This window comes from Phoxinus phoxinus, assembly GCF_949152265.1.
Source record: "Phoxinus phoxinus genome assembly, chromosome: 14".
Classification (NCBI taxonomy): Eukaryota; Metazoa; Chordata; class Actinopteri; order Cypriniformes; family Leuciscidae; genus Phoxinus; species Phoxinus phoxinus.
The window spans coordinates 23,336,257-23,360,614 of NC_136889.1; the positions used below are offsets into that span (position 1 = coordinate 23,336,257).

The 24,358-nt window shown below is 37.4% G+C and overlaps 1 protein-coding gene across 3 annotated transcripts; it reads right to left on the reverse strand.

Moving 5' to 3' along the window:
• Positions 1–255: 255 nt before the first annotated feature.
• On the reverse strand, positions 256–24,283 carry pyroxd2 (pyridine nucleotide-disulphide oxidoreductase domain 2). Of its 3 annotated transcripts, none has more exons than XM_079635529.1 (16): positions 24,175–24,283; positions 16,775–16,794; positions 16,586–16,679; positions 16,286–16,359; positions 12,754–12,909; positions 12,475–12,628; positions 12,262–12,323; positions 11,158–11,255; positions 10,933–11,074; positions 9,764–9,898; positions 9,245–9,317; positions 7,600–7,756; positions 7,217–7,371; positions 1,552–1,658; positions 1,289–1,409; positions 256–1,126 (listed from the first exon to the last, which is right to left on the reverse strand). In XM_079635529.1, the coding sequence occupies exons 5-16, from the start codon at positions 12,886–12,888 to the stop codon at positions 1,056–1,058; spliced, it is 1,410 nt and encodes a 469-aa protein (XP_079491655.1). In that variant the 5' UTR covers positions 12,889–12,909; positions 16,286–16,359; positions 16,586–16,679; positions 16,775–16,794; positions 24,175–24,283; the 3' UTR covers positions 256–1,055. The 3 variants fall into 3 exon arrangements, with proteins under 3 accessions (XP_079491655.1, XP_079491653.1, XP_079491654.1); XM_079635527.1 differs by lacking the exon at positions 24,175–24,283 and adding an exon at positions 17,672–17,910; XM_079635528.1 differs by lacking the exons at positions 16,286–16,359; positions 16,586–16,679; positions 16,775–16,794; positions 24,175–24,283 and adding an exon at positions 15,772–15,916 and having other exon boundaries at positions 12,754–13,474.
• Positions 24,284–24,358: the final 75 nt, after the last annotated feature.

Below are 24,358 nucleotides of genomic sequence, written 5' to 3' on the forward strand. Positions count from 1 at the left end.
ACCGTACACTTTTTTTTATTTATGTTCCCTCTTTAAATATCTTCCCCTCCCTCTTTCAGCAACATCTCTCCTGTGATAATGTGTTTACTGGCGGGAGGGCGGGACAACCTGTCACTCACATGAGATCGACCAATAACAATCCACAACCATCCAACCAATCCCCAATGGACAAAATCAAGTCCCGGCCTACTTTTCTGGTTCAAGAAGTTTCACTCGTATCATGTCACAATAGGAAAGAAGACAACATTGCATCATGCGTTTCATGTTGACTTTAATCCAGTTACCATTAAAAAAGGATTTTGTAGATTTTGGCAAAACAATCAAACAAGTTAATCAAGAGATGTTAAAAATCATGGCTGAACTTCTTCTGATCACGCTTTGTGCTCATTTGGCATGTGTAGGCTACTGTATGTATTTTCTGGATGTTCAAGTATACATGACATTTGCATACTGTGTGTAGTTGTGTGTAGCTACTGTATATACTATAGAAATAGGAAGAGTTGTACTCATCATGTTAGAAAGTTATAACGGACAAAGCCTTAAATTAATATTTGCAAGTATTGCCTGTGTGCTGTGATGTACATTGAGGAATGACAAGCATTAAAGAAATAATTTTATATTATTTGTTATAATTAATTTATTTGAGATGAAGTCTGCAGTCCTGCACCACTGGCTTCACAGAGCAGAATTACAAAAATTAAGAACTTAGAGGAAAACTTCAATGACCTTTTACTTTCATAGCACCAAATTAGTTTCTTATCTATTAAGTTATTATAAAAACAATGTCATAGCTTTTTGTCAGTTATATTTATTATAATTGATAACATGATCTCAAATTTCACACAAAAAATGAGGCATTTTGGGAGTGTTTTAAAAAAACTGTGCAAGACAGAAAAAATATTACAATGTCAACAACACTTAAAGGGATAGTTCACCCAAAAATTTAAATTCTGTCATCATTTCCTCCTTTTCCTCCTTCTGTTGTACTAAAAAGAAGAGATTTTAGACTTCATCTCATCCCATTGGAAAGTGATATTCCCCAACGAAGGCTGAGATCACAGTCGCTTGAAATCTGCCAGAACATTGAGAGCTGAATTCCAGCCGGCTGCACCCATAACACCTCCACCTGAATGAGACAAGCTCAGATAAATGCTGGAGAACACAGGGGAGGTCATGCACGTCAAGCTCAACATTTACCTGACCTGGTTTTATGATACGTGATATCACACTGATGACATTTCTAAACCCAATACGTACTGTTTTAGCTTTTATTTATTCAGGCACAGACCTGGATGGCTGCCACTGCCACATAAGTACAATCCTTTGACGGGGGAGCGGTAGTCTGCGACAGAGGGCAAAGGTCTCGCCAGGTAAAGCTGATCCAAAGACATTGAGCCATGAAATATATTCTGTTGCATAAAAAATGCATGTAATTAATGTTTGGAATGATATGACAAGATCACATTTACAACAATTAACTGAGATTGAACAATACATTTATAAAAAGTCCATGTCAATGTCTATTAAATGAATTAAATGATGTGTTTATACCCCTCCAGTGAGACCAAAGACCCTCTCAAGATCAGGAGGGGTCAGGATGTCTTTGCCCACTATTGACTTTTTAAATCCAGGTGCGTAACGTTCAACCCAGTCGAATGCTGTGCAACGGGAAACAAAGAACCTATTACAACAAAGATCGTATTACTTCAAGGCATGTGATATCAGCACAAACTGTGTCACTGGGTTTAAAAAGTAGGTAGTTCATGCCCGCCTATCAGAGTAGGAATGTTGGGGCGGTCTTTAAAATGCAGAAAATGTCACATAAGAATCTAGACAAGAAACCCTGTTCATGTATTATACATTTTATATTTGATATTATACATTTCTGAAAGATCATGTGATTTTATTGTATTTTTACTGTGTTTTTGATCGTATAAATGCATGCTTGGTGAGCATGAGACTTTTCAAAAACAGTAAAAATAATCATTTATTTTAATCTTTTGACCGGTAGTGTATTACAGTGTTGGGGTTAACGCATTCCAAGTAACTTCATTTTATGAGATCAGATTACTTTTTTTTGTTGATGTAACAAGTAAAGTAATGCACTTTACTTTTCAGTTTAATTAACATTTATGCTGCTGATTTAAAATGATCTCTTTTCTCCATAATGTAGTCACTTATACACAGTTGTACAGAATGTAATATAACCCGTATGTTAAAGTCTCTGTGTAGTCAATAATTTGATCTCTTAAAACTTATCTTTGAAAAAAAATCCTTGAAAAAGAAATTCCTTGGAAAAAAATGATTCATTTTTGCTCGCAGGTTTCTCTATAGAGCTCCCCCTACAGCTTCAGAATAGATATTTGACAACACTGTCGAAAAACGTGTTGTCGACTCTCACATACCAGAGGCTAGTAGATCAACGACATCAAAGCAGATTGGACATTCTTTAAAACTTCTTCTTCATTCGGGTTCAAACAGCGTGAGGGAGCGCAATAATGACAGATTTTTTTTGGCCGTAAAGCAATTTGTTACATCGCGAGACCTAATATCACGTGATACTTCCCACCGGCCCAAAGTTGCAAGTGTGTTTTTTCCGCTCACAGGTGATAGGGGGGTGCGAGACGACCACCATTCAACCCGAAAAAAGTAATATAATAGTCATACCATTCCAATGACTCCAAAGCTGTTCAGTTAAGGTAAAAAGAACTGCATAGTTCACCTTTAAAATAGCTTGAATGTAACTCTACACCCTTGCCTAATTTAGTATATGTGGTCCTATGAATATGCAAATGAGACTGTCTTTAGCCGCGTTTCCACCGAAAAATTACCCGGAACAATTTGTCCCAGGAACTTTTTTCCCAGGAACTTTTTTTTGCCCCAGACCAGTTGCTTTCTGCGTTTACACCGCGGCCTAAAGTACCAGCAGAGCCCGTCTACGGAGAGCCTGTTCACTCCCTATTAAGTCCTATTGTACCGAATTTTGGTTGTAGTTCCACCAGAGTTCCACTGGGGGCGATCACCCCCGAGTGCAAAATGAATGGGAGTCTATGGGGCTAGACGGCTAAATTTGTCCCTTTCAGCCGATTGCCGTTGAGAAATCTCAGATTTGATTGTAGGTTTGGCAAGTTCAACATGGGTTATAGGTCGAAAATTGAAAATTGAGTACTTATGTCCTTTCGATTTCTTACAGGTTGAGTTGTTGTTGCCCATAACACGCTAGCATTCTGCTAATGAACGCTGATTGGTCAGTGAAGGACTGGTTACGACCAGAGATACCGCTTGATGGCATCATGGCATCCGAAGCGGGAACAGAATGTACTCTACCAGAAACTCTTCTAGCACGTGTGTTTACCTGTGTCAGCTGTGCTGGCGATGCCTCGAGAGAAAATAAAGTGCAGAGCGCGAAAGCACCACAGTGACTGAAGGATTGCAGTAAAGAAGTATCTCTGGTCGTACGATGTGTATGACGTCATTGACATTTTGAAAGACTTTTTAAAGCAAATAAGTGACTCTAAAAAATCTAACACCCAGCAATGTGCAATTTCTTTGCATCTCCTTTCGAATACAACATTCAAATTACTAGACAAAAAATTATATCTTGAGAAAAGTGGATTTTGAGGGGTATAGCTCCATAGACCTCCATTCATTCTGCACTCGTCCTGTGAGCGCCCTCATATGGAATCAGAGTGGAACTGCAACCAGTCAGAAGCCGGAAGTGTAGCGAGAGTGAACCTTCTCCCCTTATTAGACATTCTCTGGTACCAGGGAGATTATAAACTGCGCGCGACTGCTCCTCCCAGTGTGCGACGGACAGTAATCAGTTTTGAACGCCACATTTATAATAAGTATGAAGGAGATTCAAACTGTGCTGCAGTTGTTTGTGATGTAGGCCTATTGGTTTATTAACGAGGTAATTAACAAAACGGCAGAAAGGAGACGAGCACTGATATTGCTCTGACTATTACGGACATTGACCGTGAGATGGCTGGGACGAACACGCTGAAAATTTCCTCTTCCACAAATACGCTTAATAAAGCCTGAACCTCGTCGTCGGTCCAGCTGTGTGTTTTTTTAAAATTAAATTCCATATTTGCAGACAGACAACTCTTACTGCAATGAAGCCACGAACTGCAATAGATTTTTAAAAATGCCGGTTAAAATAGAATGCTGCGTGGAGTCATCCAATAAAAATGCGGCGTGAACACAACCAATCAGCATGTTCAGCGCACAAGTCCCGCCCCCGAAAGTTCCTGAACTTTGATAAAGTACTACCTCGCCAGCAGGGACTTTCGGAGGGGGAAATATTTACCCGGAACTTCATTTAGACCCTGGTTCCTGCGGTGTAAACACACAGAGTACCAGCCCAAAGTTCCTAGTTCCTGGGGAAAGTTCCCGCGGTGGAAACGCTGCTTTTGGTTCACTGCAGTTTTAAGGAGAAAATACTCAGCAATGCTGTTGACTTATAAATTTGCATATGGTTTGTCTTAAAGCATATTAAAAACTCCACATAGACATATAAACAACATTAAAAGCTTGATTTTCACCACAGGAACTTTAAGAGGTCTTTTGTTTGTCATATATAGTTCTAGGGGTCAGGAAATATTCTAAAGCCGCGTTTCCACCGAAATTACCCGGAACAATTTGTCCCAGGAACTTTTTTCCCAGGAACTTTTTTTGCCCCAGACCGGTTGCTTTCTGCGTTTACACCGCGGTCTAAAGTACCGGGAAGATTATAAACTGCGCGCATCTGCGACGGACAGTCTGCGACGGACAGTAATCAGTTTTGAGTGCCACATTTATAATAAGTATGGAGGAGATTCAAGCTGTGCTGTAGTTGTGTTTGTGATGTATTGCGGACATGAGATGGCTAGGACGAACGCGCAGAAAATATCCTGTTACAATACGCTTAATAAAGCCTGAACCTCGTCGTCTGTCCAGTCCAGCTGTGTTTTTTTATTTATTTTTAATTAAATTCCATATTTGCAGACAGACAACTCTTAATGCATGAAGCCACGAACCGCAATAGATTTTTTAAAATGCTTGTTAAAATAGAATGCTGCATGGAGTCATCCAGTCAAAATGCGGCGTGAACACAACCAATCCGCATGTTCAGCGCACAAGTACCGCCCCCGAAAGTTCCTGAACTTTTAAAAAGTACTACCTCGCCAGCAGGGACTTTCGGAGGGGGGAAATATTTACCCGGAACTTCGTTTAGACCCTGGTTCCTGCGGTGTAAACACACCGAGTACCACCCCAAAGTTCCTAGTTCCTGGGGAAAGTTCCCGCGGTGGAAACGCGGCTTAAGCGGTCAGAATATAATAATATTCTAAATGTGTTTTAAAAGAAAATGAAGGTGTATGTTATATAAGGCTATGTTTAGGCATCACTTCATTAAACACTTGCAAAAAACATCTTCTCAGTAAAGAAAAAAAAACATCTGCAAGGCCTTTAAGAGAGCGAGCCTCAGCTAGCAGAGAAAAAGTAACGCACAAGTAATTTAATGCATTACTTTCCATAAAATGTAACGTTCACACTGACCGTTTTTGGGATTGAAAACTGCATTTACTTACAGGTGTGAGTCTTGAAATGTCCTGTTCAAACAGCAACGTATAGTGTCTTGAATACTGTCTGTATGAATGTGCAACGCGAGTCAAGCCTGTATTCTATGAACCATAGCGACATTGGCCAAATATCAAAGATGGCGACATCCATAAGACTGAAAAGTCTTATCACTCTTGATACGACAAGAGTCCAATCAAGCCGCGAGTTCATCCATTACATGTCCATTAACCGATAGCAGCTTTTGTATCTGGGTGGAGAGCAAAGCATATGAGTCGCACTTAGAACTATGCCAACTATGGTCGCAAGTTCCGAATAGTTCAACGAGTCTGTGTTTCCCGAAACCATAGTTCCAACTAACATTCACAAACAATATCGCAAAGTTGTGTGGTTGGAACAACAGTTCTCGACCTGTGGTTGGAAGCATGTATAGTTTCTAGTTTGCATGACATGTGGACTTCATAGATACGTATCTTGAGCAAAATAAGAAAGCTGACATTCAGTACAATCTATGTCTTTCACTTCGAATATAAAAATGTCATTTACGTCTTTTAGTATGTCGCAAGATTTGAAGCACCGTTTCTGAAGAGTGTGTGCGTATGTGCTCTAGTACGTAAAAACGGGAAAATAATCTGGAAATAAAGCAAAATAACTGAGAAAAATTTTAATTAGTCCTCAGATGCCATGTCTGTAATTTACAGCAAATAATCTGCCATTAATTAGTTCTCAAACGGATTGATTAAAAGAAGTTATTACTCCACCACCCAGACAGCAACATACTGTAGTGTCGGCCCAGATCCAGCCCACATCTGGTACACGAGAAATCCACACGTACATGTACCAGATGTGGGCCGGATCTGGGCCGACACTATGTTGCTGTCTGGGCAGTCTGCGTGTCATCACAGGTTTGCGACAATACAGTTTCGGAAAACAGTCGTGACAAGCTAGTTGATTTCTTTATCGAATAACGATGCATCGTACTATGGAAGTTAAGCAGCAAGTTAAGTCGCTGTACGGAAAACGCAACTCTGTATGACAGACAACTAGTTTAAAATTTACGGGTGTAAATTCGTTTATATAATGCAGTTATCACTCTCATATATAACTGAAGTGTGAACATAACCATATTAAGGACTTAAATACAGGATTGACAACTGTATTCTGCAGCTGTCTGAACGTGGACTAAATAATGTAATTAGTTACTTTTTTAAGGAGTAGCGCAATATTGTACTAGCCTGGTCCTACCAGACTCTCGTACATTTCATTTGTACAGAGAGTCTGGAGTTAACTTCCTTGTAGACGGGTACTCTGTTGAAGTTTAAAACTATTGGATCTGCCCAGAGATCTCAAACTCAAACTAGCGCACGACGTTCTCATCGTTTTTAGCCACTCCCTCTGTTCGCTGATTGGACCGGTAAAAAATTTACCAGAGAAAACCCAAGAATATACCACAAACCCAGACGACGTACTAAAGGAAAATGGAAATTGAGCGGAAGTACGTAGGAGGGCGGAGTCAGGCTAATATTGTACCACATTACTTTAAAAGTAACTTTCTCCAACACTGTATAGAAATCCGACACCTTTTACATACACAATCCTTATCATACCTGTGCCAGCAAACGGCACACAAGAATGCAAATAAGATACTAGGTACTTGTGTCAGCAAATCTCTCCCTGTCCTCGTCGGTCCAAGAGCGGCGACCCTCCATGAAATATGGCGTAAACTGGATGAAGAGAGACGCCACATGACAGCCGGGGGGCGCTAGAGTCGGATCTAGCACTGAGGGAATGGTCATTTCTATCATAGGCCTAAACAAAAACACCAGAAGATGAATCAGGATATAATGTAAATTGCTGTGGTTTTGGTGTAATGGATGGAAAACCATCACCATAAACCCCCGAAGCCAGAGCAACAGATGTGCTGTCTGTGAAACCCTGGTCATGACTTGCAAATTCACATATCCTGATGCCTTCATGTGTGTGTAATGTGCAAATATTAGTTTTTCCATTATATGCAGGACTGCAGGTTTTGCTGACCTGGAGGACGGGCGTCCCTGCTGGCCCTCCACGTAGGCCTCCTCCAGCACCTCCACACTCTCACAGTTCAGGTGGATTGAACACTGATGATGTGGACCTGGTTTTCCATCCGCACTATTCGGAGCAGCCAAGAAATTAGGCAGCTTGTCCAAAGCCACTGTGCATTTGCAAAAACAGAGATCAGATAATCCCATTCAACAATTTATTGTAAGGAGTCAACAGCTTTTGCAAAGCAGCTGTTTATATTCCTAAAATATCCTTAGAAATGTGTTCTACATATAAAAAAGCAACTTATTTAGACCCAAATGCTTAATGTACAAGTATGTCATTTCTGCCTAAGGTGTAAACTTTGTCCCCAGGTTTCACAGACAAGGCTTAAAGGCCAACTAAAGGGCTTTATAACGCGCAGCTTTGTATAATGCGTTGACATAATTTGCACTGAAACAGGAAGCTAAGGCGGGACATGGCTCCTCCCCCTTTTCAAATAGCCAATAGCGTTTAGTTTACCTCACAGACTGTAGCACCATGGAAGCGAACCCGAGCGCTGATGATACGTTGGATTCAATAGTAGAGGTGTGAATAAATTCTAGCCATTTAATTTTTAACTAACGTACAGTTGAAAAATGGAATAAAATTCAAGCGTTTGAGCAACAGAACACACATCTCCAACCCATATTGCTCCGTGACGTGTCAACGGTCGCTTTGGTCATGTAGTATTTATAGCATAGGGGGCTTTAGATTCTAGACTTTTGATTGGACAGAAGATGTGATGAGAAGCTGAAGTCTGCGGTGATGTCATAAAAAATCTGCGGAAGTGAGAGACAGTACGTTTTGAATGCTTATATCTCGGATTTAATAATAATGCGAATTTTGTCTAAGCCATGTTTTTGAACTCAACTAAGCTTAATCTAAGCCCTGTCTGTGAAACCAAGCCTATACTTTTTATTATAATACTAATTAGTATAAATGATTTAATTATTCGTTAATTATGAATTCATATTTATTTAAATTAATAATTAGGGCTGTGAAACGATTAATCGCGATTAATCGCATCCAAAATAAAAGTTTGTGTTTACATAATAAATGTGTGTGTACTGTGTATAATTATTTTGTATATATAAATACACACACGTGCATGTATATATTTAAGATTTTTTTTTTATTTATATATAAATATTTATATTTATATATAATATCAATTATAAATCTATAAACAGTATGTACATGCAAATATTTCTTAAATATATACAAGCATGTGAGTGTATTTATATATATAAAATAATTATACACAGTACACAATTATTATGTAAACACAAACTTTTATTTTGGATGCGATTAATCGCGATCGTTTAAGAGCCCTATTAATAATTAATATATTTTTTAATTAAATTAGTGACTGAATATTCACCATTTAAACTAAACGACAATGAATTCCAGCTGGTATTCTGTCATGCTTCTATTGCATAATAAATTATCTTTGGTCTTGTCTTGTTTGCTTCCTGTGTGTCAAGATAACAACAAAGCTTCCTGGAGTATTTACAAAGAACCAACAATCTTCTTTTGCTGCCTTGCAAACAGGTTTTTTTAATGAGAAAATGCACATTTAGTTCATTGAAATGAGGCGTTAAATGATCTGTAATCATACCGTTTATCTTGGTAACAGGAGAGGTGTAGTCGATCTGATCTATGGCTGTGATGAATGCCTCTGGCAGGACACTCTTTACCAGAACAACCACAGACATCAATTATTCAGAATTGTCATTAAGATTTAAGTAAAAGGGTTGTTAATTTATCCACATTGTTATTAATATTATTTTTACATTGGATTTATAAAAAATAGGTTCAATGGGATTCTTAATTTTTGCCTATATACTGTATATATATATATATATAGTTCTACTGTAAACCGAACTAACACTCGCAAGGACAGTGTTGTCAGTTAAAGAATAGGGTCACTCCTTGAGTAAACAGATAAAGTGACTCTCGCTCAAGGCTACAACAGCAGTTGACAGTAACTATGACAATAACTATGACCTAGAAATTTCTATAATCATGAGGTCATGACCCATATCTAAATGCACTGATGTGAAAGCAAACCCTACTTTTAAACATTTAAAAATTAGCAGAACTGGCATGATCTCGGGACATACCATCAGGCCTGTACCTGTGGGGTGAGCTGTTTGAAGGTGACGTGGGGAGTGGCGTTGGACAGAACCACTTTACTGCGGACTTCAGTTCCATCCGTCAGCACAACACCCTCGGCAGAACCGCCCTGACCGACAAGGACTCGTTCAACTTCCTACAGGCCCAAAGGCGACAGATTAAAGGGGTCATGACATGAGAAACCAAATTTGCCTTGATCTTTTGGTATATAAGAGGTCTTTGTACCATTAAAACGTCCTGCAAGTTTCATAGCTTACGTCCTCCCCATTATAAACGAATCATTTATTTAATCAAGCTCTAAATACAGCTCGTTCTGGATTCATGGTAAGAAGTGACGTCACGGTACGAAGTGACGTACCAGCGTTTGCATATGACCGCCTCCAGGCACAAGGCAACTACGCTTAAAGCGCAAGACAACTACGCTCATTTCGTGTCGTTGTCGCGCCCGCGCGCTGCGCGCCTCACAAGTGTTCAGTCGACGGACAGCGAGTGGGTCTGTGTACAGGGAAATTACGATGCTGCAGATGTGCTGTTCCTGGCTGTGGACAAACAACATCTTTGAATACGCTGCGAAAGATCCAGTCGTCAGGGGAAAATGGATGCACTTTATTTTTTGCGGACGTCTCAGTCACGGCAGTGTTAGTTTAAGAATGACTGTTTTGAGAACAAATCCCAAAATGATGCTGGCTTTGTCAGAAAACTGTTGCTCAAAGATACGTCCTTGCCGACTATTCTGGGCTTAACAACGACGACGCAAACTGTAAGTAATGTATTTAAAACTTTAAACTACTTTTTAAATACGCTGAATCCGCACAGGTTATGGCTGGGGGCGTTAATAATTGATGCATAGGCACTGACGTTAGCCAATCATAACAGTGGACGTTAACACTGAACTCTTAAAGGGGAAACACCCCCAAAACAGACTGTTTGAATCAGGGGATGAGAAACAGGGTGGGATAAGGTCATAAATCACTACATTTTAAAAGTTTTTTGTAAAAAAAAACTATAGTAATAGTATATTTGCACCTAAGGGAACATAATAATAAAATAAAAAAACCCATGTCATGACCCCTTTAATATCCGTGGGACAACCGGTTCCTTTGAATCAATATGGCTTGTACGGAAACAATGGCTCAAGAAAACGGTTACACCTTCTTCCTGAATACTTACTCTGTCTGTAAAAATATCTGCTCCGAGAGATCGGGCGGAGCGGGCGATTGATCGTGACACCCCACCCATTCCTCCCTCCACGTAACCCCAGGCACCTTTCTCCTTCTCCAGCTCACCCATCACATGGTGCAGCAGGACATATCTACAAGATCAAGCAGTTTATCATACAGTATCCACAACGCCAATTACAGGACATTCTGAATCATGTCAAACTATCCTCCTCACCCACTTCCAGGATTATTTGGGCTTGTGTTTGCGCCGATCACAGAGTCAGTGGCTAATGTGGCTATCAACGGCTCTGATTCAAACCAGCGATTGAGCACCTACAGACAAAAACAACTGAGATTTCAAGAAAGAAAGCTGCTAATGCTGTGTGCATTTCAGGAAACATCCTCGAATTTTAACTAATTTATCGGGCAATGCTCAAAATAAATGATGCATTTTAAATTATATGTATTTTTAGATCAAACTTGTGAATATACACAACTCAAAAAAGTTCGGAAGTTTTTAGTACTTTTGAAAAAGTTTATTATGCTCACATCACACATAAACACACACACACACACACACACGTTGGTGCAACATTATGAGGACTCTCCAGAGGCGTAATGGTTTTTATACTGTACAAACTGTATATTCTATCCCCCACTGCCCCATCCCTAAACCTACCCATCACAGGAAACATTCTGCATTTTTACATTTTTAATAAAACATCGTTTTTTATGTTTTTTTAAGCTATTTGAATTATGAGGACTCATGAAATGTCCTCATAAACCACGTTTAAGTTGTAATACCAGTGTAATACACATGTCATTATACAAATGTGTCCTCATAAATCACATAAACAAACACACACACACACACACACACACACACACACATATATATATTTCTTTATTATTGTTATTATTTTGTTGCATTTTCTCATATTTTTTAATGAGAAAATGCATATTTAGTACCGTATTAAATATACACTGTGTGTGTATATAATGTATATATAAATATAGTAAAAAATCCTAATATTGTGAAATATTATTACAATTTAAGTTAATCTGCATCCATCAGAGGACAACAGACCTGATTTCAAGATATAGATATGAGCAAATGTAAATGTATACTGCTTGACCACTAGGGGACACAGTACCTAAACACTGTTAGTTTTACTTCTTGTTTGGCTTTGTGTCAAATGTCTAAGAGAAAATATAATTAGCAAATTCACATAATTGTTTTTAGATTGACCTTCATAGGGTCTGGTACTTATTCAGTCAAATATATTCAAAAATGTCATGTATTTCTTTTCTGTCAAGGTCAGGAGGAGGCATAACCCACCTTCATAACTGGAGCAGTGACAAGTTCATAGAAATCTGGTATATTCTTTCCCAACTTCAACCCTTTAAACACAGAAGCACATGGATTTTACTTTATTGCTTTAGTTTTATAAGCCCTAGATTTACAAGACTTTCTGGCTTATTTCAGCAGCAAAAAAACATTTTGCGGAAAATCTGGTTTATAGTCTGTTATATAACCACAAAGCATCATTACCAGACTTCACCAAAGGTTTCAAGCTCCTCAGGGCAGATATTTTCTTTCTCAAAGAGCCTTGAGTCAGTCCTGGAATGTCAACGGGTGGAGCATCTAAAAGAGGGTGGATGGCACAGGCCAGTGTTTCCAAATAGGTTAAAAACTCAGGATAGGCCTTTAGTGATAGGACAGAGAAGAAGAAAAAACACATATCAAATCCATATTGAGTTCTGTCACATGCAAGTTCATGATCAAGTGCTCTTGCTAAAATCGAAGTCCTCTTGACATTGACATAAAAACCTTGGCATCTTTCTCTGAGAATTTGCCAATCTCTTTCTGGGTCATTGCCATGTCAGCTCCAAGCAGTAAAGACCGTGGTGGCCGCCCTCCTACACCCTCCTCCAGCATGGGGGTAAATGAATAGGGGTCCCTCATGTACACCTTCAGGCCGTGTTTCTGCACAGAAAGACACACTTCTGTCATCTTCGATTAAAAGAAAAAAGCAATTCATCAAAAAATAAGTGTGCTATTATTAAAGGAGAACTCCGGTCAATTTTAACATTGAGCTCATTTTTTTGTAAATTTGGAGTGCTGTCAATACAGAGAACAACGACAAATATCGGTGTTCCCTACACTGTGTTATCCTCTTTTTAAAATTTGCTCCCTGTGTTGACTTCAATGGGGCACGTTATAAACCTGCTTTTTGCCTCTTAACATCTTTGATGTGTCATTACAAGTGCCCAGCCATGTTAGACGATTCCTTCAGAGTGAACACGAGTGAATCTGACTGCATTAGATGTGAAAGATATGAATAAAAATGATGTTATTTCAGCCAGCGCAAATACCTGTATTTAGTTCCTGTTTTCGTCCAAAGTAGTCCAAAGTAGTCGATTGTCGAGTTCACGCGCATAGGTTTAGTTACCTATGATCACGCGCGTGAACTCAACAATATTTCAATGAAACCAGGAGAAATTATAAAATGACATACAGTATAAAGATTTACTTAAAGTCAGCATAAAACCTGACAATCCAAGGTTTTTATTTAACACTGTGGCTAGATTAACAAATAAACAGACATCACCTGAACAAAATATTCCGTTACATTTTAATAGTAATGATTTCATGAATTTCTTCACTGAGAAAATAGAAAGCATCAGAAACACAATTGTAAATGTACAATCTTAATTATCGCCCCTCAAGAACAACTACAGCGCTTTACAACTATAGGACAGGAAGAGCTAAATAAACTTATCACTGCATCTAAAACAACAACATGTTTATTAGATCCATTACCCACTAAACTACTGAAAGAAGTGTTGCCTGTAGTGGAAGAGCCTCTTCTCAATATTATTAACTCGTCTCTATCTTTAGGACATGTTCCAAAAACATTCAAGCTGGCAGTTATAAAACCTCTTATTAAGAAACCACAATTAGATCCAAATAACCTAGCAAATTACAGACCCATTTCAAATCTTTCATTTATGTCTAAAATACTAGAAAAAGTTGTGTCCGCTCAATTGTGCTCTTTCTTGCAAGAAAACGATATCTATGAAAAGTTTCAGTCTGGATTCAGGCCACATCATAGCACAGAAACTGCGCTCGTTAAAATTACAAATGATTTACTTTTAGCTTCTGACCAAGGCTGTATCTCAATACTAGTTTTACTCGATCTTAGTGCTGCGTTTGACACTATAGATCATAAAATACTCTTAGATCGACTTCAAAATTACACTGGTGTTCAGGGACAGGCATTAAGCTGGTTTAGATCGTACCTATCAGACCGTTACCATTTTGTCCATTTAAATGGGGAAAAATCAAAGATAACGTCAGTAAATTATGGAGTGCCGCAGAGATCTGTATTAGGCCCCCTGCTATTCTCAATTTATATGCAGCCACTTGGTAATATTATAAGAAAACATGGAATAAGTTTCCACTGTTATGCTGATGACACTCAATTATACATTTAATCAAGACCAGATGATAACACTAAATTATCTAAAATGACAGAATGTGTTAAAGATATAAAATATTGGATGACGTGTAATTTTCTTCTATTAAATTCAGATAAAACGGAGGTATTACTGATTGGTCCAAAAAACTGCCCACAAAACCTCTTACAATACAACCTTAATCTAGATGGACGTCCTGTTACTTGATCCCCTACAGTAAAAGACCTGGGTGTTATACTAGACCGCAACTTGTCTTTTGAAAATCATATTTCAAATGTCACAAGAACAGCCTTTTTCCACCTTAGAAACATTGCTAAGCTACGTAATATGCTATCAGTTTCTGATGCAGAAAAGTTAGTTCATGCATTCATGACCTCGAGACTCGATTACTGTAATGCTTTATTAGCTGGTTGTCCTGCATCCTCCGTAAACAAGCTACAGTTAGTCCAAAATGCAGCTGCTAGAGTTCTTACTAGGTCAAGAAAATATGATCATATAACACCGATCTTATCATCTCTACACTGGTTACCTACACTCTAAAAAATGCTGGGTTGTTTCAACCCAATTTTGGGTAAAATATGGACAAACCCAGCCGTTGGGTTAAATTTTTACATTACATTTTTAACCCAATGTTTGGGTTTGTCCATATTTTACCCAAAATTGGGTTGAAACAACCCAGCATTTTTTAGAGTGTATTAAGTTCCGTATCAATTACAAAGTATTGTTACTGACCTATAAAGCCCTAAATGGTTTAGCTCCTGTGTATTTAAGAGATCTTCTATCGCCATATAATCCATCGCGCTCTTTAAGATCGCTAAATTCGAGGCTTCTGGTCGTACCTAGGATATCTAAGTCCACTAAAGGAGGGAGGGCGTTTTCACATCTAGCTCCTAAACTCTGGAATAGCCTTCCTGATATTGTCCGAGGTTCAGACTCGCTCTCCCAGTTTAAAACTAGATTAAAGACGCATCTCTTTAGCCAAGCATTCACATGATGCATCTCATACCTTTTATACTACAGTTAAATCAGATCAAATGCATTCATATTATGAACAGCAGCTACGCTAATTATTTCCCATCTGCCTTTTTTGTTGTTATCTCGGGACGCCTGTCAGCTCAAGCTCCAGTTATGTATCCAGCCTCTCATGGAGACTTCAGATGCCCCAACGCCTGTGATGAGACGACTCGACGCCTGTGAAGAGACGACCCAATGCCGGCGATATGTTATGCCCTAAATTTTATGATTAACTAACTGTATTTTTGTATGTATATTTTTGAAATGCATTTTCTGTAAAGCTGCTTTGAAACAATATGTATTGTGAAAAGCGCTATACAAATAAACTTGAATTGAATTGAATTGAATTGAAAACCGAAGTTGTGATAGTCTTTACTTCCCTATTGTGCCGTACATCCGAGTGAAGCTGCTTCTCGAACAAGAAAAAATGTAACGTGGGACTTTATTTTGTCCTTTGGGAATTGATTGGATGGTTGTGGTTTGCTATTGGTGTGATGTCATATGAGTGACAGGTTGTCACGCCCTTACGCCAGTAAACACATCATCACAGAAGAGAAGTCACTGCAAGGGTAGTGAAAGTTATTTTGAGTAAAGATTACAAGAGCACATGAATTAAAAAAAAATAATGATGTTCACAGATCATCATTTATAGTAAATACTGCAATATTCCATAAAGAAACAAGAATTGTCAATTTGGATTTCATGGAGACTTTAAGTCCCACTTAATCTTTTTAAAGTAGGCTATATTACTTTAGTAATAAGTAGGCTACTCCATGCTAAAGTGTACTTCTTTTTCACAAGGTTTGTCAGGTCTGTCTAAAGCGCTACAATAGATAGTCAAAGGAAGAAGAGAATGGGGCATGTAACACCTTGAGCTCCAGGTCCTGGTAGATGTGTGGACGCAGCAAACTGAGCAGATACGAGGCCCTGGAAAAGTGGAACCCTGAACATAAAAATAAACAGCCCATTACAGTCATGCAAACTACAGTGATCCAAAGCAGCTCTTTTTAATATTTCTTTAGGGTCAATCATATTCTTAGAGTACATATGAGTTCTGAGTTTGTAATTACTAATGAAAACAAAAGTGTTTTGAGAACCAGAACTTTGGCCACCAGTCTGTAAGGGATTCAGGCAACCTTGGTCTGGTTGATATAAACCATAACTCACACCTGGAATAATCTCTTCAGATACGGCTGCTCCTCCAAGGACATGTCTGCGCTCCAGGACTGCTGTTTTCAACCCTCCCTTCTGTAGATATGCTGACTGGGCAAATTACAACAGAACGTTTCTTGAGATGAAACTGTTGTGCAACCATTGGTAAGCAACATATATTGAGAAAATATCTAGCGTATACTTACAGCGATAAGGCCATTGTGACCTGAAAAGAAAGAAAAGGGTTTTAGGCTGTTCAAAAGAGTCTGAATTCTACATATTTTACTATTAATTAAGTGTCTTTGATGACTAAATAACTGTCTTTGATGTATTGAATGCTTGCAAGTTTTGCATTTGAGACAATAGAGATTCTGTAGCTATAGTGCTACACCTCATGAATGTAGCATTATTTTCTCCTGAAACATGATTGTGAAACAGTGTGTGAGTGTGGTTCAAAGTATGCAGGGGTTTGAGACAAACATTTTTAGAAATTATAAAAAGTAGAACACTGCATGTTTTAATTTACAGTACACAAACTTTTATTCCTGCAGGGGGAGCATGGGGGCTCAGCAAGGCGAATTACATATTAAAGCACATTCAAATCTTTGGACGTTTTTGGTCTCACTGGGGACGTTTGTAAACAGAAACCCTTAATCGTTTAAAAATATCGATCCCAAAGATTAGCATATGGCATACACATTTAAATACCCTCAAGTTTCTATTAAATTATTTTAACCAAAATAATCCTCACAACCGCTCATACACGACTGTGATTGGCCCATTCTGAGGACCGATGAGAAAAGTAACAAGTCCCACGTGACTAAGTTGTCTATGCGACGCTTCCATATCAGACTGAATAATAATTTATAGTCAATAAATAGTAACAATTTAGCCAACGACACTGGGAAATGTAAAATAAAAGAAATTCACAATGAGGAGTTCACATAAAATAATTATTATATACAACCATGTTATATTATGACCAATCGGAGAAAACGCGCGGGCAGTAAGCCCCGCCCACTCAAGCACTCAATTCCGTGCACAATTGCCATGCTACATTTTTATTGTGCTTCTTTTGGCCATGCATGAATGTCATAGCCTACCTGCGCCGATAATAATCGCGTCATATTGAGGTTTGAGGGCAGTGCAGCTGTGGTTACCGCGCCGTGTCACTGAAATAAACCCTCTGTGCGCGCGATATGCCCCGACAGCCGCAGCCATTACGAGTCCTGACAGCCCTCAAACCCGACCCGAAGCTTAAACTCCTCAACTCCTCCCCTCAACACTTGGGGGAAAACTCCTATGGAAAACTCCCAAGTCCAAGGTGTTGTTCTCCTTTTCTGAGAACATCCCGCCCCCACATGTAAGCTATTCTCAACAATCAGAGGCTAAAGATCAGAGGCCCGCACAATAGGGGATCTGTGGAAAAGCATGGTAAAAAAATAAAAATAAATTAAATAAAAAATGATACTAAATAGCCTAACTAAATAATATTAAATTATTTTAAAATAATAATAATAATGGTTATGATATATATAAATATATATATATATATATATATATATATATATATATATATATATATATATATATATATATATATATATATATATATACAAACAAATATTATGTTGTTGGACATAAAACCATGCACCATGCATGTTTTTTGAACTAGGGCTGTCATTCACATTCAAGTTTGGTGGTGACCTCACTTTAGTAGCCTATAGCATGCAAAAAAAAAAGTTGCTGTCTTAAATTTTTAAGTAGGCCTATAATTAACTTGGATGTTTAAGTAATTTCAACTTAAATGACATTAAACTGACTTAAAAATTAGTTGAACCTAGAATCACTTAAAAAAAGTAGCAAATTGCTTAACTTATTTTGATGGGTTACAGCAATGTAAAAAACACATGTTGTCATAACTTATTGATCATATAATATCTTACCGTGTAGCACACATAATAACTTTTTTCCAAGCAAAATCTGATTTTTTTCTGGATTTTTTTATAGCATTTTTGCATTTACTAATAAGTAGAAAGTGAAGTGAAGAATTCAGTTGGATTCATTGTAAAATCGCCAATCTGTCAACTTGGTAAATCGTTATTCATTGTTAACTGCATGTTGTTTTGCGTGTCTGGATAACTATTCACACACTGAACATCTAACTTGTTGATAGTGTTAGATCAAGGTCCAATGTAAAGTAGAAATGTTGATGGTCAAAGGGTGATTTAAAATAAACCTGGTCTTTTCATTAACCTTAGATTGCATTAACCCTGTTTTATAATCTGTACTGATGGCATGTCTCAATATAAACAGTTGACATAAAGGGAGAGAGCGTTTACTCCTTCATAGAAGCATGCATAAGTAAAGTACACATCAAGATAAGTTATTTGAAAGAGCTTTGTCCTTTAATACCCTGGTACTCCAGGCACAAGGGAAAATCACAAGACAGCGCCAAATGATCTCAGATCAGAGCCACAGAAGCTCCATTGTCTTGATCTGCTTCTTAAACTGATTATATAAGATACACAGATATCACCTGTCTGTGGCATGCATGCGTTCTCAGAGTTTGCTGTGACCAACCCATGTGATCAACAACAAAAAACCTTTGCAAACTAAATTAGAAGCACATGGTTCTTTGACATCATCTCATTTAAGAGGATAGTTCACGCAAAAAACGAACATTTTGTCATCATTTTCTCACCCTCATGTTGTTCCAACCCTGTTTTGAGTTCCTTTCTTCTGTTGAACACAAAAGAAGAAATGTTAAAGAATGTTGGTAACCAGACAGTTGACGGACCCATTGACTTCCATGGCTTTTTTTTTTTTTTTTTTGTCTGGTTGGTAACTGTCTGGTTACCAACATTCTTCAGCATTTCTTCTTTTGTGTTCAACAGAAGAAAGAAACTCAAAACAGGTTTGGAACAGCGGAACAACATGAGGGTGAGTAAATTATGACAAAGTTTTAATTTTTGGGTTAATATATCTTTAGTTTTGATTTAACAAAATATTAAAAAATGAGAGGTGAAATGACATACAAAAGAAACAACAACAACAATTCAGATAAAACATTTTTTTATCAATTCACTTTTATAAGTTCATGTGCAACAGTTCCCTTTTATATATGATTTTATAAACGACCACCACAGCTGTTTAATTTGAATTATAGCATACAACTATTTTTTATTAAATACAAATATTTTTAAATATTTATAATGTAGCCTATTATTTAAATAAATGTATTATTTGAAATAAACAAATAAATGGTTAAATGTTAAATCATTTTTAAAATATATATATATAGCCTAATTATGGCTGGAAACAGGAATGATTTGGAAACAGGAATAACTTTGCAACTTTAGAAGAAGAAGAAGAAGAAGAAGAAGAAGAAGAAGAAGAAGAAGAAGAAGAAGAAGAAGAAGAAGAAGGCCACATTATTTTATTCCAGTAGGTGGCAGCAAAGACTTTGAGATGTCACGGGCAGGACTCTTCCTCAAGATCCTTCATTTAGAATTTAGATCGTTTAGGCCTGGTTTCACAGACGACAGGGCTTAGATTAAACCAGGATTAGGCCTTAGTTAGCCTACATTATGGCATTTAAGTAGCTTTTATAAACATGCTTTAGAAAAAACATTACTGGTGTGCCTCTTGAGAAAACAATGGCACTGTCAGTAAGTTGCTTTGGGTTAAAAAAGCTCAAACATGCATTTTAGTCTGGGACTAGACCTTGTTTTATTCTTATAGATAGGCCTAATCGTACCTGAGCTATTTAGTATATTGAAGTATTACTTCAATTCATTAACACCTTACAATAAGGTTTCAACAATGAACAATAACATTTCTTAATCGTAATGTCATTTTCAACATTTACCAACAATACAGTTTTAAAATCAATATCTGTTGACATCAGTTAATGCGCTGATTGTATTTTTATTAACTAACATTACCAAATTAATAAATGCTGTTAAAAAAAATATGAATACAAAAATGTATGTTAGTTCATGTTAGCTAGTGCATAATGTTAACAATATAGAATAAACCCATATTGTAAAGTGTTAGCTGAGATTTACTGTTTCAGCCTTTTATATTAATTCTTGTTCACTTGACCTAGACTATTTGAGACGTCACAGTTAATTCAAAGCTTTCAAATACTGTCTCCTATTATAAGACGCATCAAATAAAGATGCTTCAAGGCCATGCCATCAGACGAATACTTAAGAAATGCTCTCTTCAGCTAAGAGAAATCATCTTGACTGAAGAGCCCGTCTCTTCATATCGTAAGTGCTTCTTTCTCTATGCTAAATATTCGAAGAGATGATGCATGGACGTCATGCTGATGGGACTGCAGACAGCTTTCAGAGACACCTTTTAAAAAAAACAGGACGCTTGTGGCTCTGTGCATTCCACTCAAGTAACCGAAGATAACCAAAGCTTAGGCCTTAACTGAATTAGAAACTCAATTCGAGGCTGTGTGATGTGTAATTGCTGTGACGCGCTCCGCAATATCATTGAACTTCTATTTGTTTTGCTTATGCTGTGAAAAACAACTCCTATTGATTCAGGTTCTCAGAAGGAAAGGGGAATAAAGTAGCCTGCTATTAGACAATCTAGGGTTTCCCGACACCTCTATCATCGGGGAATTATGGTCAAGACGGAGAGATGCTCGACAGGCACGCCAGCTTGGCTTTCCTTGAAGGAACACATCTGGTCAACACACAGTCAACGTTAATTTGATCAAGGCCAGGGAATTTTGTTCTTGTAAGCGAAAATTAACACTTCATTCCCTTCGTCGGCAGAAATTCGACACCGTGGGCTCGCGTCCAAAATTAAATTATCTGAAAATGGTCCTGCTTTAAAGTATAATTAGCTCATTGTTAAGTAACCTTATTAATTTTCTTCCAAAGAGATGATTTTGAACCTTTGGGTCAAGATGATGATGATGTTGTTGATGTTTACTGTTGAGTCTCTGTACTGAAGGCTGATTTGTGTTATTTTTATAATGAGTGCTACAAAAAAAGCTGGTATTCAAAATCTTATTGTAAAAACTGCATGTAGAAGAATAACTGTATTGATATCTAAAAATGATGGCCAACTGCAAAAGTGAATGACATTTGGAGACGTTTTTTTAAATATTTTTTTGTGTTATTCAAGAACGGTTTGACTAATCAACTTGAATTCCGTGACATTTTGTCAGCATGGTATGAAGATGATCTGAGCCAATTTTCGAGAAAATCAGATCAACGGTCTAGGAGTTTTTCCTGAAAATGCATAATGGTGGAAATATGGTTAAAGCGATTGTTTAACCAAAAATAAAAATGTTGTCATCGTTTTCTCATCCTTATGCTGTTCCAATCATGAATTGCTTTGTTCTGCTGAACACAAAATAAGATATTTTAAAGAATGTTGGTTTTCAAACAGTTAACGGTAGCCATTGACTTCCAGTATGGAAAAAAATACTATGGTTGACATTAACTCTTTGGTTGACAGAATTCAAATTTTTGGATGAACTATCCCTTAAAGCTGGTCTATGAGCCTGGCAGAACTATTATTATCAGGCCAGTTGGTCTCATCCCAAAACCCCTCTAAAACTATCAAAATAAAGACCAGCTAGGACCAGCAAGCCATCTTAAGATGGTTTATGTTAAGTACATTTCCTTAGTTTTTTGTTCCTTAGTCAACCAGTCTGAACAATGAATCAGACCGAGCAGAAAACCGATGAATGATCTAAAAGTATCAGAACGAACTTGATTGCATCACAGTTTTATTGACATTCATAAGAAACAGAATTGATAAATACCTTTTAGAAAATATATGTTTTCAGCAAAGACATAAATTAATTTTAATATTGTTTATAGTAAATGCAAATTACATTTAGTCTAATTTAATTTTAAGAAATGAATCAGTGCTGAAACACAATTAACACCCTTTTTAATAATAGCCTAAAATATAATAGAAATTGTGTCATCCATTGTGTAATGGTTTCTGTACATTTCTGGGATAAATCTTGGCATTTTTTGTGTTGACCTAGGCTGATGGAGTTGACAAGTGCTCACAAAACGCTTTAGTGATATCATTTTCATTTTATTATTGCATATGGTGAAATAATCTATTGTTTCATGATTTTATTTACATATATATTTTGCCTGATTTACATGCCTTATAAGGCATCTTTACATCTACTGTCACCATGAATTCAACATTTCTGATTCTTGTTTTTATGGAATATTGCAGTTCTTATTATAAATAAATAATTTGTAACATCTTTTTTTTTTTTTTTACAACCTGTCAAATCCTGATATAATGGACTTCATGGAGAGCTAACATGCCAGTTTCCCACATGCAGGTCAGCACAAATAAAATGTATGTAATTGATGCAGTTTAAAGACAAGCTACAGATCCTTTGAATTCACAATGGGAACATTTCTATTGCTAGAGCAGCACATAATAATGCGTACCAACCATTACACTCTCAACCTAATACACTTCTTGTATGTGAGCTGCTGAAGACCCAGAATGAGATAGGCCTACTGTATTGTAAGGAGAAAAACAAACCACTGGAAGGATTGTTGTATTAAATTGCATATTATTTCAAAAATTAGTTTGTTGTCTTAATTTGTTGTCTTGTCAATTATTGTTGCTTCAGTTGACCTTTGTCCTTCAGTTTTTGTCAACTCCCTCAGTATTTAACACCGTCAGATGAAGGTTTCAATTAATGTGAAATAAACATTTTATTCTTTTTTTCATTTATTGTGTTAAAATATTAAACCATCAACTGAACTACATGATATTATGTCTGATTTATCTAAGAACATTGGAACAGTTAACAGATTTAAGGAATTTAGGAACTTTGGGTTTCACTTTATTTGGATGGTCCTGTTAACACATTCTGTTGTCAAAGTAACATTGCCCCTTCATGACTACTAACTATCATTAGTGTTAGTAGAGCATTAGTAGACTGGTAGGGTTAGGGTTTGAATAAGTTGACATGTAGTTGCAAAGTTACTTATAGTCAGTAGAGTCTGTTGGAGGAGCATCGCAATAAAGAGTTTGCAGATATTAAGCAGACAGGAATAGTCTAATGAGAGTTAGTTGACATGTATTTGCACAGTTAGTTAAGAATGTTCAAAAGGGACCATCAAAATTGTTATTAATAACCCTTACCCAGAAGAAAAAAAAATGTAGAGAATGTATTTTTTTTCCACTTAGCACCTTTACTGAACACCATATTACATAATTGAAGACTTTACGCTGTTGTTGGATGGACCAAATTAAAAAAAGCATTATTTTTAATGCGTCTGAAGGAGTTGACACAAATTCAGTTATGAAGTGAATTAATGTACATTTTTAGAAAAAAAAAATCAGAAAAACCTGTTCCCTTGCCCGGTTCATTAGCTGAGACCTGTCTACAAATCAGTTAATTTATTATTAAATAATAAAATCTCATTTCTAAAACATGTTTTGTCCCTTATCTCAAGAATCAGTGATTATATATGTATTTATTATATAGGCTTATGTATAGGCTACTGTATGCATATGTGTGGTGTCACTGTGTGTGTGTGTGTGTGTGTGTGTGTGCGTGTGTGTGTGTGTGTGTGTGTGTGTGTACCTAGCTGCTTTCGGTGTTATGTCACTGCGCGCGTTCTGTTTTGAATGGCAACGGCGTCTTCCAATCACAGAGCAGGACAGAGTAAGAGGGCGTTTCCGTTTCCCTCCGCGGCCTGCTCTGTCGGTCACCTCCTGCTGCGCAGTTCTCGCTGAACGAGACGCGTCCTCTCCCCGGTGCGCAGGCG

Bases quoted from the DNA above. Each gene is read 5' to 3' on its own strand.
- pyroxd2 (XM_079635527.1), bottom strand. From the start codon at position 17,789: ATGGCTGCGGCTGTCGGGGCATATCGCGCGCACAGAGGGTTTATTTCA. The intron at 16,360-16,585 runs GTGTGAGTTATG...TTTTATGTTCAG, and splicing joins ATCTGAAGAGATTATTCCAG to GGTTCCACTTTTCCAGGGCC. The intron at 7,757-9,244 runs GTATGATTACAG...GCAAATGCACAG, and splicing joins TCCTGTTACCAAGATAAACG to TGGCTTTGGACAAGCTGCCT.